At 46.1% G+C, this 16,128-nt stretch overlaps 1 protein-coding gene across 18 annotated transcripts in view; it reads right to left on the bottom strand.

Annotated features, from left to right (window-relative positions):
* The window catches only part of mlip (muscular LMNA-interacting protein), a 224,656-nt gene that overhangs the window by 33,601 nt on the left and 174,927 nt on the right, over window positions 1-16,128 (bottom strand). For 8 of the 18 annotated variants that reach the window (XM_085996496.1, XM_085996495.1, XM_085996492.1 and 5 more), the window contains 2 exons: window positions 13,474-13,704; window positions 2,692-2,745 (listed from right to left, as the gene is read on the bottom strand). The exons of 4 other annotated variants lie outside the window; for them this stretch is intronic. In XM_085996496.1, the coding sequence (XP_085852622.1) occupies window positions 2,692-2,745; window positions 13,474-13,704 (285 nt within the window). The remainder of the gene's footprint in view (window positions 1-2,691; window positions 2,746-13,473; window positions 13,705-16,128) is intronic. 6 more of the 18 variants (XM_085996506.1, XM_085996499.1, XM_085996500.1 and 3 more) reach the window with 2 other exon arrangements.

Below are 16,128 nucleotides of genomic sequence, written 5' to 3'. Positions count from 1 at the left end.
CGTTTGGTCTCACCAATGTAGAGGAGACCACATCGTGAGCAGCGAATACAGCATACTAAATTACAAGAAGTACAAGTAAATCGCTGCTTCACCTGGAAGGGGTGTTTAGGGCCCTGGACAGTGGGAAGGGGGGAGGTATCAGGGCTTGTGTTGCATCTCCTGTGCTTGCACGGGAAGGTGCCGGGTGAAGGGGAAGGTGTGTTGGGGGTGACAGGGAGTGGACCAGGGTGTCGCGGAGGGAGCAGTCCCTTCGGAATGCTGAAAGGGCAGGTGAGGGGAAGATGTTTGGTGGTGGGATCACGCTGGAGGTGGCAGAAATGGCGAAGGATGATCCGTTGAATGTGGAGGCTGGTGGGGTGAAAGGTGAGGACAAGGGGAACCCTATCGTGGTTCCGGGAGGGAGGGGCAGGGGTGAGGGCAGAAGTGCGGGCGATAGGACGGACACAGTCAAGGGCCATGTCAACCACAGTAGAGGGGAATCCTAGGTTGAGGAAAAAGGAAGACATGTCGGAAGCACTGGTGTGGAAGGTGGCATCGTCAGAGCAGATGCGGCAGAGACGGAGAAACTGGGAGAATGAAATAGAGTCCTTACAGGAAGTGGGGTGGGAGGAAGTGTAGTCCAGGTAGCTGTGGGAGTCAGTGGGCTTGTAGTGAATGTTTGTCAATAACCTATCCCCAGAGATGGGGACGGAGAAGTCGAGGAAGGGAAGGGAAGAGTCGGAGATGGACCATGTGAAGTTGAGGGAAGGGTGGAAATTGGAAGCAAAGTGAATGAAATTTTCTAGTTCAAGGCAAGGGCTCCCACACTTGCTTAAAAATCTGTTCCATTTCCTGCTTTTTAAAGCACCAGGGATTGGGGGCAAGGTACTCACTTGGATAGAGAACTGGTTGGCAAACAGAAAGCACAGAGTTGGAATAAACGTGTCTTTTTCTGAGTGGCAGGCAGTGACTAGTGGGGTACCGCAGGGATCGGTGCTAGGACCTCAGCTATTCACAATATATATTAATGATCTAGATGAGGGAACTAGATGTAATATCTCCAAGTTTGCAGACGACACAAAGCTGGGTGGGCATGTGTGCTGTGAGGAGGATGCCGAGAAACTCCAGTATGATTTGGACAGGTTGGGTAATTGGGCAGATGCATTATAATGTGGATAAATGCAAGGTTATCCACTTTGGTGGCAAAAACAGGAAGGCAGATTATTATCTGAACGGTAATAGATTGGGAGAAGGGGAAGTGCAACGAGACCTGGGTGTCCTTGTGCACCAATCGCTGAAGGTAAGCATGCGGGTGCAGCAGGCGGTTAAGAAGGCAAATGGTATGTTGGCCTTCATAGCAAGAGGGTTCGAGTACAGGGACAAGGATGTCTTGCTGCAGTTGTACAGGGCCTTGGTGAGACCACACCTTGAGTATTGTGTGCAGTTTTGGTCGCCTTATCTGAGGAAGGATGTTCTTACCATGGAGGGAATTCAGCGAAGATTCACCAGACTGATACCTGGGATGGCAGGAATGACGTATGAGGAGAGATTGTGTCGATTGGGCTTATACTCGCTGGAGTTTAGAAGAATGAGAGGGGATCTCATTGAAACTTATAAAATTCTAACAGGATTAGACAGACTAGATGCAGAAAGGATGTTCCTGATGGCGGGGGAGTCCAGAACCAGGGGTCACAATCTAAGGATAAGGGGTAAGCCATTTAGGACAGAGATGAGGAGGAATTTCTTCACCCAGAGAGTGGTGAACCTGTGGAATTCTCTACCACAGAAGGCAGTTGAGGCCAATTCATTAAATATATTCAAGAAGGAGTTAGATATATTTCTTAAGGCTAAAGGAATCAAGGGATATGGGGAGAAGGCAGGGACAGGGTACTGAGTTTGGATGATCAGTCATGATCTCATTGAATGGCAGAGCAGGCTCGAGGGGCTGAATGGCCTACTCCTGCTCCTATCTTCTATGTTTCTATGCTTTTTTTCCAGTTCTGACGAAAGGTCATTAACCTGAACGTTAACTCTGTTTCTCTCTTCACAGATGCTGCCTGACCTGCTGAGTATCTCCAGCATTTTCAATTTTGTGTCCATACCGCCACTTTCCCCTTAATTCCACAAACTTCCATCTTCTTAATAAGCCTCCTGGGTGGCACTTTGTTGAATGCTTTCCGAAAGTCCATAAGTATAACATCTACTGCACTACCTTGATCCACCTTCTCTGTTACCTCATCAAAGAATATTTGAAAGCTTTTAAAACGTGCCTATTAGTGTCCTTGTGCCTAAAAAGAGGTTTAATTTTAAGAGCCCCCTCAAAGACCCGCAAACGCGCAATGGGGATTAATTTGATCGGGGGCGTGGCCAGTTTTGTGGGTGGTGCAGGCTTCTAGCATGGTGTTTTTTAAACCAGCGTTAAAGATCGCAGAAACTCCATTTCCGCTGAACATAATTTGCACTTAAAATTCCGCGATCTTTTGCGCCGGTTTGGCCAATTTTGGGCGATTTGCACTGAAAAAAACCAGCGCAACCTAGCGGAAACCCCAGGCCAGTCTCTCAACACTCCCATGTTAAATCCTTCACAGCAGAAAGACTAAAGCTTCAAAAGCCATCTGAAAACATAATGGTTATCTGGTTGTATTCTGTGGGTGGCAAATAAAATGTAAGTAATTAAAGCCAAGATCTATTAATGCAGATTGACCAGTTTACCTCATTGATGCCGAGAGCTTCGTTTTCATGGATTGTCGATATTGAGTGACGTGGCTTCACAACATACAAATAGAGAATGACAAGGAGAGTGAAAGTGCGGAATACAATACTCGCTAATCAAATACTACAGCACAGTGACACTTTACTGCCAGCTATGTTTTGTGCACATGCGGGGGTCGCTGGTGTGATTTTTATTATAATTCATTCCTTTAAGCTTATTAGCACTGAAACAGCAACAAAACTGTCAAGTAACGGAAACCAAAATAAGTTAGTAATGTTAAAATAGAAAATATAGAACAAAAGTGAGCAGAATGTCTGTCAGCAGTCAATGCCCCCTTTGTGGACTATAAATCATATCTCATGAGTTTCTATAATGTATCCGCAGTTACATTATACAGTTATAGTAATATTAGTTTAAGAATTGTGCATGCAGTTTTGTCTTTAGTTGCGACAAGCCAAATTGCTGCATTCTCAATGAGTGTAGGATTCACTGTGGTCAGAGGCTTCCCTAGTCCTGCAATACAGAACACAGCGATCCTTCGCACTGCGTGAGTGAGTGTGGTACTTAATTTCTCAGTTCTCAGTAAAAATACATAGATATTTAGAATGACGGACGACAAACACAAAGTCACTCAGTAAATAATGTACTAACTAATATCTGGGACCTGTGGTTCCAGAGCACAGAACTCTTCAATGGGGACAATGTCCTGGTGTGAGCAGAGAAATTTATTCTGCTGCTCTTACTTTGTTCCACCTTCAGTTTTCTCCCCCCGCTCTCAGCTTCATACCCGAGTTGGACCAGCCGCCCTCCAATTATTTGCCCAATCTGACATTTCTCATTTGGTAGCCTGCAGAGTGATCGTTGGCAGGGTATTTGACGATGGTAAGCAGCAGTGATCTTGTCCCGATCTTATCACCACACACATGTACTTTCCAGCAGTATTGACTGGATATCAAGAGCAGTAACTTGGGATAATTCTCCCTTTCCCAACTCAAGACACTGAGGCTAATTAGAAAGGGTGCAGAGGAGATTTATTAGAATGGCACCAGGGATGCGGAACTTCAGTTACATGGAGAGACTGGAGAAGCTGGGGTTGTTCTCCTTAGAGCAGAGTAGGTTAAGGGGAGATTTAATAGAGGCGTTCAAAATAATGAAGGGTTTTGATAGTGAATAGGGAGAAACTTTTTGCGTTGACAGAAGGGTCAGTAACCAGAGGACACAGATTTAAGGTAATTGGCAAAAGAGCCAGAGGCGAAATGAGGAGAATTTTTTTTACACGGCAAGTTGTTATGATCTGGAATGCACTGCCTGAAAGGGTGGAGGAAGCAGATTCAATAATAACTTTCAAAAGGGAATTTGATAAATACTTAAAGGGGAAGAAATTGCAGGGCACTGGGGAAAGGGCAGAGGAGTGGGACTAATTAGATAGCTCTTTCAAAGAGGCACCATGGCCTCCTTCTGTGCTGTATTTTTTTTATAATTCTATGATAATTGTAGTTCCCTTAACATTGCTTCCATTCAGCAGCAAGCAGGGACCCAGGACTATCCTGGTCAGTGTGGGTAGTACATTTACTAATTAAGCCATTAAGGAAGCAGTTTGTCCCAGAATTTGAATAATAATAGCGAGAAACTAAACAGCAAACTTTGAAAGATTGGGTGAAATATGGAATAAACCTCTTAAGGAGCTAACAAGGCAATTATCTAATTGAGTGTTCAGCTGACATTATAAAACTGAGATGAGATTACAGCAGCCAGATCATTGGCACTAAGATGGGAGGCAGCATTTGTCAAGAGATAGTAAAATGTTACCTGCAGTGAATGTGGGAGATGGTCGGAAATCTTTACATATTAAAGTGAGGCTGTCCTCATGCTGTTTCCACTGAGATTTCAGCGTTAATTATCTCTGAAATCCTTTTTAAATAAGATAATAATTGCAAGACAGCAATCCAACTGAGACGTTCTAATAACATCATAATCCTCAAGAACAAAATTTGAGTAGGTCATGAATATCAATATAATCCCAAGCTGTAATAACTCTGCCAACTTTTAGATATTCTTCATAACAATTTTTCCAAAATAACTTTAAAATGTGTCTTTTAATTACTCCGTGTTATGTAACAGGCATGCTTACTTGGTAAAGGCTGCACATCGCAGATGAAAGGTTAATAAAGGTGATTACCGTGCGAGATAGGGCATCGTAAGATTTGTACCAAAGCAATAATAATTGTTGTTGCTGTTGTTTGTTTGCTTGAGCAGTGTTTGGCAGAAAATAAGTTGTACTCCATATTATATATTACATATTAATCTAACGTGGCAGCTACTGAAATTAGCTTAATGCTCATGTGTAAATATGCTGCCCGTATGCATCACCAGTTCTGAAAATTCAAAAAGTGCTATATTAACAAAGAGAAAGAAGTGTTGATCTGGAATGATACACAATGGATAAAAGTGCTAACTCTGGGAGCTGCTGGAACCCGGGTGGGGACTGGGACAGAGCTAACTCTGGGAGCTGCCATGGGTGTGTGCAGGAAGCGACACAGAGCCAGGAAGTGGAGCAGGAACTGACACAGAGCCAGGAAGTGGAGCAGGAACTAACACAGAGCCAGGAAGTGGAGCAGGAACTGACACGGAGCCAGCAAGTGGAGCAGGAAGCGACACAGAGCCAGGAAGTGGAGCAGGAACTGACACAGAGCCAGCAAGGGGAGCAGGAACTGACACAGAGCCAGAAAGTGGAGCAGGAAGCGACACAGAGCCAGGAAGTGGAGCAGGAACTGACACGGAGCCAGAAAGTGGAGCAGGAAGCGACACAGAGCCAGGAAGTGGAGCAGGAACTGACACGGAGCTAGGAAGTGGAGCAGGAACTGACACGGAGCCAGGAAGTGGAGCAGGAACTGACACGGAGCCAGCAAGTGGAGCAGGAACTGACACGGAGCCAGCAAGTGGAGCAGGAACTGACACAGAGCCAGGAAGTGGAGCAGGAACTGACACGGAGCTAGGAAGTGGAGCAGGAACTGACACGGAGCTAGGAAGTGGAGCAGGAACTGACACAGAGCCAGGAAGTGGAGCAGGAACTGACACGGAGCCAGGAAGTGGAGCAGGAACTGACACGGAGCCAGAAAGTGGAGCAGGAACTGACACGGAGCCAGAAAGTGGAGCAGGAAGCGACACAGAGCCAGGAAGTGGAGCAGGAACTGACACGGAGCCAGGAAGTGGAGCAGGAACTGACACGGAGCCAGCAAGTGGAGCAGGAAGCGACACAGAGCCAGGAAGTGGAGCAGGAACTGACACAGAGCCAGGAAGTGGAGCAGGAACTGACACGGAGCCAGCAAGTGGAGCAGGAACTGACACGGAGCCAGGAAGTGGAGCAGGAACTGACACAGAGCCAGCAAGTGGAGCAGGAACTGACACGGAGCCAGGAAGTGGAGCAGGAACTGACACGGAGCCAGGAAGTGGAGCAGGAACTGACACGGAGCCAGCAAGTGGAGCAGGAACTGACACGGAGCCAGCAAGTGGAGCAGGAACTGACACGGAGCCAGCAAGTGGAGCAGGAACTGACACGGAGCCAGGAAGTGGAGCAGGAACTGACACGGAGCCAGGAAGTGGAGCAGGAACTGACACGGAGCCAGCAAGTGGAGCAGGAACTGACACGGAGCCAGCAAGTGGAGCAGGAACTGACACGGAGCCAGCAAGTGGAGCAGGAACTAACACAGAGCCAGGAAGTGGAGCAGGAACTGACACAGAGCCAGCAAGTGGAGCAGGAACTGACACGGAGCCAGGAAGTGGAGCAGGAACTAACACAGAGCCAGCAAGTGGAGCAGGAACTGACACGGAGCCAGGAAGTGGAGCAGGAACTAACACAGAGCCAGCAAGTGGAGCAGGAACTGACACGGAGCCAGCATGGAGTGGAGGAGGGGAGTAAATGCAGTACATGGGAAAATATAAGAACAACTCCCAAATTTGTTTCAAATGAATTCTGAAATATCACAATTGTTACATTGTTATAGTATCACATCGTTAAATGAAACTACTTTGGTATGGACCTACTTTGGTATGGTGTAGTTATATTGCTATGTGGCACACTGTGCACAGGCAGTGCACAGTGCAGCGTCGGACATCTTGTATCACTCTGCACCATGCGGCAGCACAGAAACAAGGCAAGAATACAGCTAGTAAAAGCAGTAACTAAAATGAGCTAAAAGTGTCTGTATTATTTATAGTATAAGAACACAAGGAGACACAACAGCAATGTTGTCAAACGGTTTGCAATACCTTGTGTTTGAATTGTGGGATTCAACCCTGGGGTGCATGAATTCTTCTAGTTTGGACGTGCCAGGTCATCAGCACTGCCACCAGTGCCAGTGGTCAGTGACATCCCAGGTCATCAGCACCGCCACCAGTGCCAGTGGTCAGTGACATCCCAGGTCATTAACACTGTCACCAGTGCCAGTGGTCAGTGACATCCCAGGTCATCAACACTATCACCAGTGACATTCCAGGTCATCAACACTATCACCAGTGCCAGTGGTCAGTGACATCCCAGGTCATCAACACTCACCAGTGCCAGTGGTCAGTGACATTCCAGGTCATCAACACTATCACCAGTGACATTCCAGGTCATCAACACTATCACCAGTGCCAGTGGTCAGTGACATCCCAGGTCATCAACACTCACCAGTGCCAGTGGTCAGTGACATCCCAGGTCATCAACACTGTCACCAGTGCCAGTGGTCAGTGACATCCCAGGTCATCAACACTCACCAGTGCCAGTGGTCAGTGACATCCCAGGTCATCAACACTGTCACCAGTGCCAGTGGTCAGTGACATCCCAGGTCATCAACACTCACCAGTGCCAGTGGTCAGTGACATCCCAGGTCATCAACACTCACCAGTGCCAGTGGTCAGTGACATCCCAGGTCATCAACACTCACCAGTGCCAGTGGTCAGTGACATCCCAGGTCATCAACACCATCACCGGTGCCAGTGGTCAGTGACATCCCAGGTCATTAACACTGTCACCAGTGCCAGTGGTCAGTGACATTCCAGGTCATTAACACTGTCACCAGTGCCAGTGGTCAGTGACATCCCAGGTCATCAACACTGTCACCAGTGCCAGTGGTCAGTGACATCCCAGGTCATCAACACTCACCAGTGCCAGTGGTCAGTGACATCCCAGGTCATCAACACCATCACCGGTGCCAGTGGTCAGTGACATCCCAGGTCATTAACACTGTCACCAGTGCCAGTGGTCAGTGACATTCCAGGTCATCAACACTGTCACCGGTGCGAGTGGTCAGTGACATTCCAGGTTGTGCCCTTTTGTTCTCGTTTATCATGTGGATTTTCATTAATACTCTTTAACTCTAAGTATTGAAATTACAACACAATTGAGAAAAAACTAGTGTAGAAAATGTATTTGTCCTGAGATGTAATGTGGATTTATCATGTTGTCTAATTCTGCAATGTAGTTTCACATTAATCTTCAGGGTTTGAGATCAGACTATAGTGTGAGAGGAAACACATTTTAGTTTTAAAACTACAAATTGCCCTGTTCATGCTCTGAGGGGAACCCCTTTGTAGAATATAGTAATATTTTTATGTTATGTTACAACATTATAATCCAGATTTCTTAATTTGTATCGGACTTTATCATTGGTCTAGGCAAATAACTATCAGAACAAATTGTCATCTCAGAAATCAAAACTGAAATGATTTCTTTAAATTTACTGTAATAATACATAGAATGAAAATGATATTAGATAATGAAGCCATGTTACAATAAACAAAGCCTGAGCACATCACAGTGAAACTATCTGAAACACTGCACTGCTGTCTTCAGCAACACTCCATGTGGCATCCACAATGCCAGAAAGTCCCAAGTTCAAGATCTGTGCTGAGCTTACTGATCTCTGGCAGGGTGGCACTCGGCGTGGTATAGTTAGCCTCAGCATCCCTAAACGAGAGGGGGACAATATCGGGCATAGTTCCCATCTAGTGGCCCCTGCTAGAAAGTGCACCTGCGTGGGACTGAGATGAGAATGGGTTTGGGCCTTGCTGTGAGGCCCTACACACCAGTGAATGGCCTCCAACACTCAATGTCTAAGGTCACACGTGAAGAACCACCACTTTGGTCAGCATCACCCCGAGGAGCAGCACAGAAAAGGGGGAGAAAATTGTGATAATTTACAGGATAAAAGGAATATATTTTAAGCTGGTTTTAAAGGGTTCTTTACTCAGTCCTGACTACATGATTCTCCTCAATAGTTACACACATTTTTAAGTCAGATTTCTAGCTATTCTATTTACGACAGTCGCCTTCAAGCACTTTGCGAAGTCCTACATTTTGTTTTGTTGCAATGGGTAATAGTTGGCAGCATGTCTGATGAGCTAAATGAAGAAGTAGTGGTTAAGTGATGCCAAAGTTGGCTTTTCAAAGCCAATAGATTGTCGAAGGAAGGAAGAATCTCAGCTTTCAAAGAGTTAAAAGCCAGTGGGGAGAAAAAGCATTGGAAAATTTTAAACAAGGAAACTGGGACTAGGGACAGGGTCACTGGCAAGGCTTGTGAAGCTAAGCAGAGCCAGGCCTGGTTAGTACCTGGAGGGGTGACCATTAGGGAAGACCAGGTGCAGAAGGAGCCCCGAGGAGGGGCGGTTGGTGAGAAGGTCACGGAAGGAGCCCCGGGAGGGGCGGCTGGTGAGCAGGCCCGGGCGTTGGGCTGAAGATTGTCGGACAGGAGGAATGGTGGAAATGGAATGGCGGCGCGCACAGACGCAGCGGCTTTGCTTCTCCCAGGACGGTGCTTATTTACGTTTAATGTTAATGTTATTTGTACTGGACTCATGGGGGCTTGCAAGATCACATTTTGTTGTACAATGACAATAAAGTTGAATTATTATTATCAATGATCCACTTCTGAAGGCTCTCTGTAACCAGGTTTTGGAACGTGGGATATGCTCACACACTTTTCTCTCCCGCATAATAACTACAGAATTCCTTTATGGTTTTTAGGAGTTAGCCAACAATCAAATATTTTTTCAGCCTCAATCAGAAAATGAAGTAAATCCTTTCCATCCATCACTGCAGATGGAGTTCAGATTCACACTGCACTGTTGAAAAAGTTCCAACAAATCCTACAGGATTTGTGGGAAATAAACACTGAAATGGCAATGCTGACATAATCGCGTGGGCTTTCCTAAATGAGTACAGTGAAATAAGAATTCCATCCACACAACCAAATAGCTTAAGCCATCGTAAAGTGCAGCTTAAGTGCTGCACATGTTCTCTTGATAGGTCCAAAATCAAAATTGTTAGAATTGTGCAGATCAGTCAGTATTTGTAGGAGAGAGAGAGAGAGATGGCTTCATGCTTCAGCTGGGATCCTTTATCAGAACTGGGCCCAAAACGTTAATCCAACTTTTCTTTTTCAGATGCTCATGAACTTGTGCCTTTCCAGCATTTCCTATTTTTATTTCAGATTTCCTGCAATCGCATCTTTCTTTTTACTTCCACATTTGATGCAGTTGAAGCCAGATTGAAATACTTTTCCCAGCTTTCTCCCCTTGCTCCCTGTCCTCTTGCAGTGACTCCTGATGGCATACAGTTGAAGTATGTTTATTTTTTATATAAGGTGCATGTTTTATTCATTTCTCAACACTCTCTTATAATATTTCCTTAAGACGAAAAAGGACATGGTTTTTTTTTAAAGAGAGAAATGGAAATGGTTTGGCGTTCTACAATTCTGTGATGTTAATTGGATTGTGCTGTTAACAGATAGGATAACCAATGGGCTCCACTGTTTAGATTCTTGAAGGCAGTCCTTCATTATTTAAAAAGACAAAAACAGACAGTGACTTGCAATATACATCACATAACTCCACGGGAGCTATTCATTGGCAGTATCCATGGTTAACAGTTCTAATGGGGGCAGGTTAAAAAAAGTTATTTTATTAGTAGTTTCTGACAGTGCAATAACTATTTTATTCTATTCATGAGACAGGCTACAATTTTTAAAAATCATTCATCGGAACGCAGGCGTTGCTGGAAAGGCCAGCATTTATCGCCCAACCCTAGATGATTTGAGAAGGTGGTGGTGGGCCTTCTTCTTAAACCACTGCAGTCAGTGTGGTGAAGGTGCTCCCACAGTGCTGTTAGGTAGGGAGTTCCAGGATTTTGACCTGTTGAAGATGAAGGAACTTGATGGTAATCGATGTTACTACCCATGGATGATGGCTCTTTTCTGACTCATGACGATAGATTTTATGAGGCGCGGCTCCCACCACAGACCCTGGCTCAACGGGAGCATGGGTCGAAGAATTGGCTGCAGAGGCCAGCATGTCCAATTCGCAGTGTCCCGATTTTCTGCTGGTCACTGGAAAATTTGCACCGCAAATTGCGTGCATTGATCTCCATGCTTAATTCTTCAGGAATGGAGCCTCACAAAATTTACCAATGGAGTACATTGTATATCTCACCACTCCCTATTGTATATTCAATTGATTTTTTTTTCCTCTACTGTTTAGACTGAAGTTTTTCTAACATTAATAGGCAAATGTGCCGTCTCAACTGTCTTGGTTATTTTCACAACAGGACTATAGTTGGGCTTTTACATTACAGTACGAAACAGTGAAGTATCTATTTATGCTTCAGCCGCAATTAATGAAATAATTTGTTATCATGAGTTTAAGTGCATTAATAAGGTTCAGCCCACTACAATGAATGTGTTTACCATGAAATTTGACAGCACAAGAAGGTAAGAGCCCATGGAATCCAGGGTGCCTTGGCACATTGGATACAAAACTGGCTTAGTGGCAGAAGGCAGAGGGTGATGGTCGAAGGTTGTTTTTGTGACTGGAAACCTGTGGCCAGTGGGGTACCACAGGGATCGGTGCTGGGTCCCTTGCTGTTTGTGGTCTACATTAATGACTTGGATATGAATGTAAAGGGTATGATCAGTAAATTCGCGGATGATACTAAAATTGGTAGGGTGGTAAATAGCGAGGAGGGTAGCCTCAGTCTGCAGAACGATATAGATGGGTTGGTCAGATGGGCGGAACAGTGGCAAATGGAATTTAACCCGGAAAAGTGCGAGGTGATGCACTTTGGGGGGTCTAACAAGGCAAGGGAATACACAATGAATGGTAAGACCCTAGGCAAGACGGAGGGTCAGAGGGATCTGGGTGTGCAGGTACACAGATCCCTGAAGGCGGCGGAACAGGTGGATAAGGTGGTAAAAAAGGCATATGGGATACTTGCCTTCATTAGCCGAGGCATAGAATATAAGAGCAAGGAGGTTATGATGGAGCTGTATAAAACACTGGTTAGGCCACAGCTGGAATACTGTGTGCAGTCCTGGTCGCCACACTACAGGAAAGATGTGATCGCGTTAGAGAGGGTGCAGAGGAGGTTCACCAGGATGTTACCAGGGCTGGAGCGCTTCAGCTATGAAGAGAGACTGGGCAGATTGGGTTTGTTTTCCTTGGAGCAGAGGAGGCTGAGGGGGGACATGATTGAGGTGTACAAAATTGTGAGGGGCATAGATAGGATGGATGCTGAGGAGCTTTTCCCCTTAGTAGAGGGGTCAATAACTAGGGGGCATAGATTCAAGGTAAAGGGAGGGAGGTTTAGAGGGGATTTGAGAAAGAACTTTTTCACCCAGAGGGTGGTTGGAGTCTGGAACTCACTGCCTGAAAGGGTTGTGGAGGCAGAAACCCTCACAACATTTAAGAAGCATTTGGATGAGCATTTGAAATGCCATAGCATACAAGGCTACGGGCCAAATGCTGGAATATGGGATTAGATTAGACAGGGCTTGATGGCCGGCATGGACACGATGGGCCGAAGGGCCTCTATCTGTGCTGTATTACTCTATGACTCTATGACTCTATAAGGTTGAGTGGGCTGGAGAATGCATCGGACACCAGGTTCTCATTGAAACATACAAGATTCTGAGGGGGATTGACAGGGTAGATGCTGAGAGGTTGTTTCCCCCTGGCTGGAGTGTCTAGAACTAGGGGACATAGTCTCAGGATAAGGGGTAGGCCATTTAAGACCGAGATGAGGAGGAATTTCTTCACTCAGAGGGTTGTGAATCTTTGGAATTCTCTGCCCCAAAGGACTGTGAATGCTGAGTCTTTGAGTATATTCAAGGCTGAGATAGATAGATTTTTGGAATCTAGGGGAATCGAGGGCTATGGAGATCGGGCGGAAAGTGGAGTTGATGTTGATGATTGGCCATGGTCTTATTGAATGGCGGAGCAGGCTCGAGCGGCCATATGGCCTACTCCTGCTCTTATTTCTTATGTTCTTATGTTCTTAATACAGCGTGACAGTGCTGGATCGGTGAGCTGCTTCAGCATGGTTCAAAGCCCAGGAATAAAACACTCCAAATAGGGGTGTACTTTCTCTGTTTACTCTGAGGTTTATACTCACACCGATTTTTTCACTAACATTGGCACACAGAGGAAAATCTTACTTTTTAAGTGTCATCTCTTGTCCTCATTACCTCAAACCCATAACCCAGATACAGAATATTGAAAAATGAAATATTCAGCACCTATCTGCAATTGTGCATCTACTGCAAGGGTTGCAACAATTTTCAAAGTAAAAAGAAAATTAAATCCATCATTTGAGGTTTCTTGTAATGTAATTGCAAGTACTCCATGTGTTTGGTATTCCCTTGCTAAGTAATGTCCGTGCAGAACAAAAACTCTGTTGAGTGAAACAATTACAGTCAAACAGGAAAACACATCACAGCACAAAAAAGCATCAATGGCCAGCTTCTCACCTTAATGTACAGGGAGTGGAGACTGCGAGAGAGGTTAGAGGTCATGTAGTAGTTACATGGGAGAATGGGAGAGAAACGAATATGTGATCCAGAGGTTAGACAAGTGACAGGTGAGAGAGACAGTGGAATAGACTGGGACATGTCCTGAGAGCACAGCATGGTCTGGTGCGTTTCACGGCACAAACGGGGATATGAGACAGAAGTTAGGATGGTGGATAATGGGAGCAGCCACTGTTGAAGAAGAGCAGACAATAAAACAGATGGAAGAACACTGTGAATGAAGTCCTGCACTCAATAACATTTTGGAGGTGAATTTTCTACTGGAGATAATTTTAGCAACAAAAAAAAGTCAGTGCAAGGATATAAAAAGATTTCCTTTTTTTTTTACTCTTGTTAAATTTCTCATTAAAATTGTCAACAGGAATTTCACTCTCAAAGATTTACGGTGCAGAACACACATCAGTAACAATCAACAAAAATGAAGACCTATTATGTAATTCTGATAGCAAATTGAAATGTAAAATTTGATCACAATAATTTGACCCAGTACACAAAAGGGCATTGTGAGTAAAGCAACGTATGGATACTGTACAGCAAGAAGCATCAGAGTCCAAAATGAACACCATTAAAATTGCAGAAAATTAGTTTGAGCTAAAATGAGGTTCAACTCAGGAACTGTTTCTCTACAGCACATCCTTCATGAAAGAGGCTGCCATACAAGCTGCATAAAGGCTTCCAAGGTAATTTTACACTCAGGAAGTAGCAGTTCTGCAATGCCAATGTTATACACGATAGTTTTTGATTACAGCAGTAGATGTAATTAATGCTGCAGTGATATTATTCCATTGTGGCGGTTCCACTGGCTGTCCCTTACATTGAGACACATAATTCCCTTTAACTTACCTTACTGTATGTTTAACTTACCTTTTGGGGCCGTTGCCCTTTTAACTTACCTGTTGGGGCCATTGCCCCTTTAAGACATGCCCTAGCGCGCTGACGTCACGTCACGTACAACGTAATGTGCGTGCGCCGGCACAGCCCGGCCTAGCATCTTCAGCCTCAACGGCAAGCCGACGGGAGCGACGCAATCTTCCACTCCCACAGCAAGCACCGGCACAGCCCGGCCTAGCGTCTTCGGCCTCAACGGCCAGCCGACGGGAACGACGCAATCTTCCGCTCCCGCGGCAAGCACCGGCACAGCCCGGCCTCCCGACTTCGGCCTCAACGGCCAGCGATGCAACGACGCGCATCACGTGACGCCCTAAGTGCGGGAAACACAAACAACGTGATGACGTCACAACACAAACGCGATGATGTCATCACGCTCCCCACAGGACTGCGAACTCAGTCCACATGGAGTCCCCGCTGGGACAAGACCTACACCACGGTGCTCCTACAGTCAGCCATCTTACTTGCTATCTTACCTGCTGTAATTAGCCTGTTCCTGTGATGCGCTATCAATTACTCATAAAAGGCTGAGAGTTAGAAGAGTAACCAAAGGCTTTTATTAACAACAGAATGGAGGTCTGCCTCGAGTGGTCGACCGGTCCAGGATACAAGGGCTGGGGAGCAGTCACCTTTATACTAGGACCTGTGGGAGGAGTCAGCCGAGGCATGTCCAGGCATGTACACAGTGGAATACAAACAGGACAAACAGGAATACAAACAGTGGTTTACCACATCCTGTAAATAAACAACTTATTTATAGTTCGTCGAAGTCAAACTCTCTTATTTAGTGGCGATCTACACGAACCGCTACATTGGTGACCCCACAACGTGAGTACGGGAGCTCATCAATTCCAACGCTACAATTGGTGAACCCGTATCCGTGAACAATTTTCACGGTAGCAACGCGCGCCTGAACCTCGTCTTCACTCAAGACGACCAACGCACAACCGACGAACAACCACGGAACAGCAACCGCCTAACACCGACTCCACCAAAAGCGACCCCGTCTTTGTGTACGTATTCGCAATGGAAGCGCAGCTTGGAGGTGAGGCCGTTTTTCACGAACGATTTCACAGAGGTAGAGCACGACCAATGGCAACCGTCATCCACCAGCGCTACAATTGGTGAGTTTGTGAACGTCTTTCACAAACGAAGCACGCTATGGAAGCATCAGCCATTCTGCTGTCGCTACCGCAATCCAGGGAGCCACGGTCTCCCTCGTGCTTTATGCAGGTAGAAGCCCTGTTCGCCGAGAACATCGATGCGGCACAGACCACGCACGTGCTCACGGTCTCCGTATTCGACTCTTCTACCGCCACACGGATCGTCCGCCTCTACGTCCAAAGCAACAGCAAGTATACATCTCTCCAAGCGCGGGGTACAGCATGTTCGGGCCCACAAGATCGGAGCGCGCCCCACGGGGATACCACGAGGACTCACCCCCCGCAAAACACAAGGACCCATCCCTCGCGAACCACGAGAACCCATCCCTCGTGAACACCGACGACTCTTTCCCTGCCGACGACGCACCAGCCCTTCAGCCTGCTGGTTGTGTTACCTACTACACGATTCGGCGTGAACAAAAAGCGTGCCGCCCTCCCGGCTGTTTTCTCCTAAATCTACAACTGTTACAAGTGTTGCCGCCCTCCAGGCAGAGTTAACCCCTCCTGAAAGCAACAACAACCTGGACTGTTGCCACCCTTTCTC

The sequence above is a fragment of the Somniosus microcephalus genome, chromosome 9 (assembly GCF_052327205.1).
Source record: "Somniosus microcephalus isolate GS21.2 chromosome 9, FLI_Smic_1.0, whole genome shotgun sequence".
NCBI classification, from domain to species: domain Eukaryota; kingdom Metazoa; phylum Chordata; class Chondrichthyes; order Squaliformes; family Somniosidae; genus Somniosus; species Somniosus microcephalus.
This window is presented reverse-complemented; position numbering and strand designations above follow the sequence as displayed.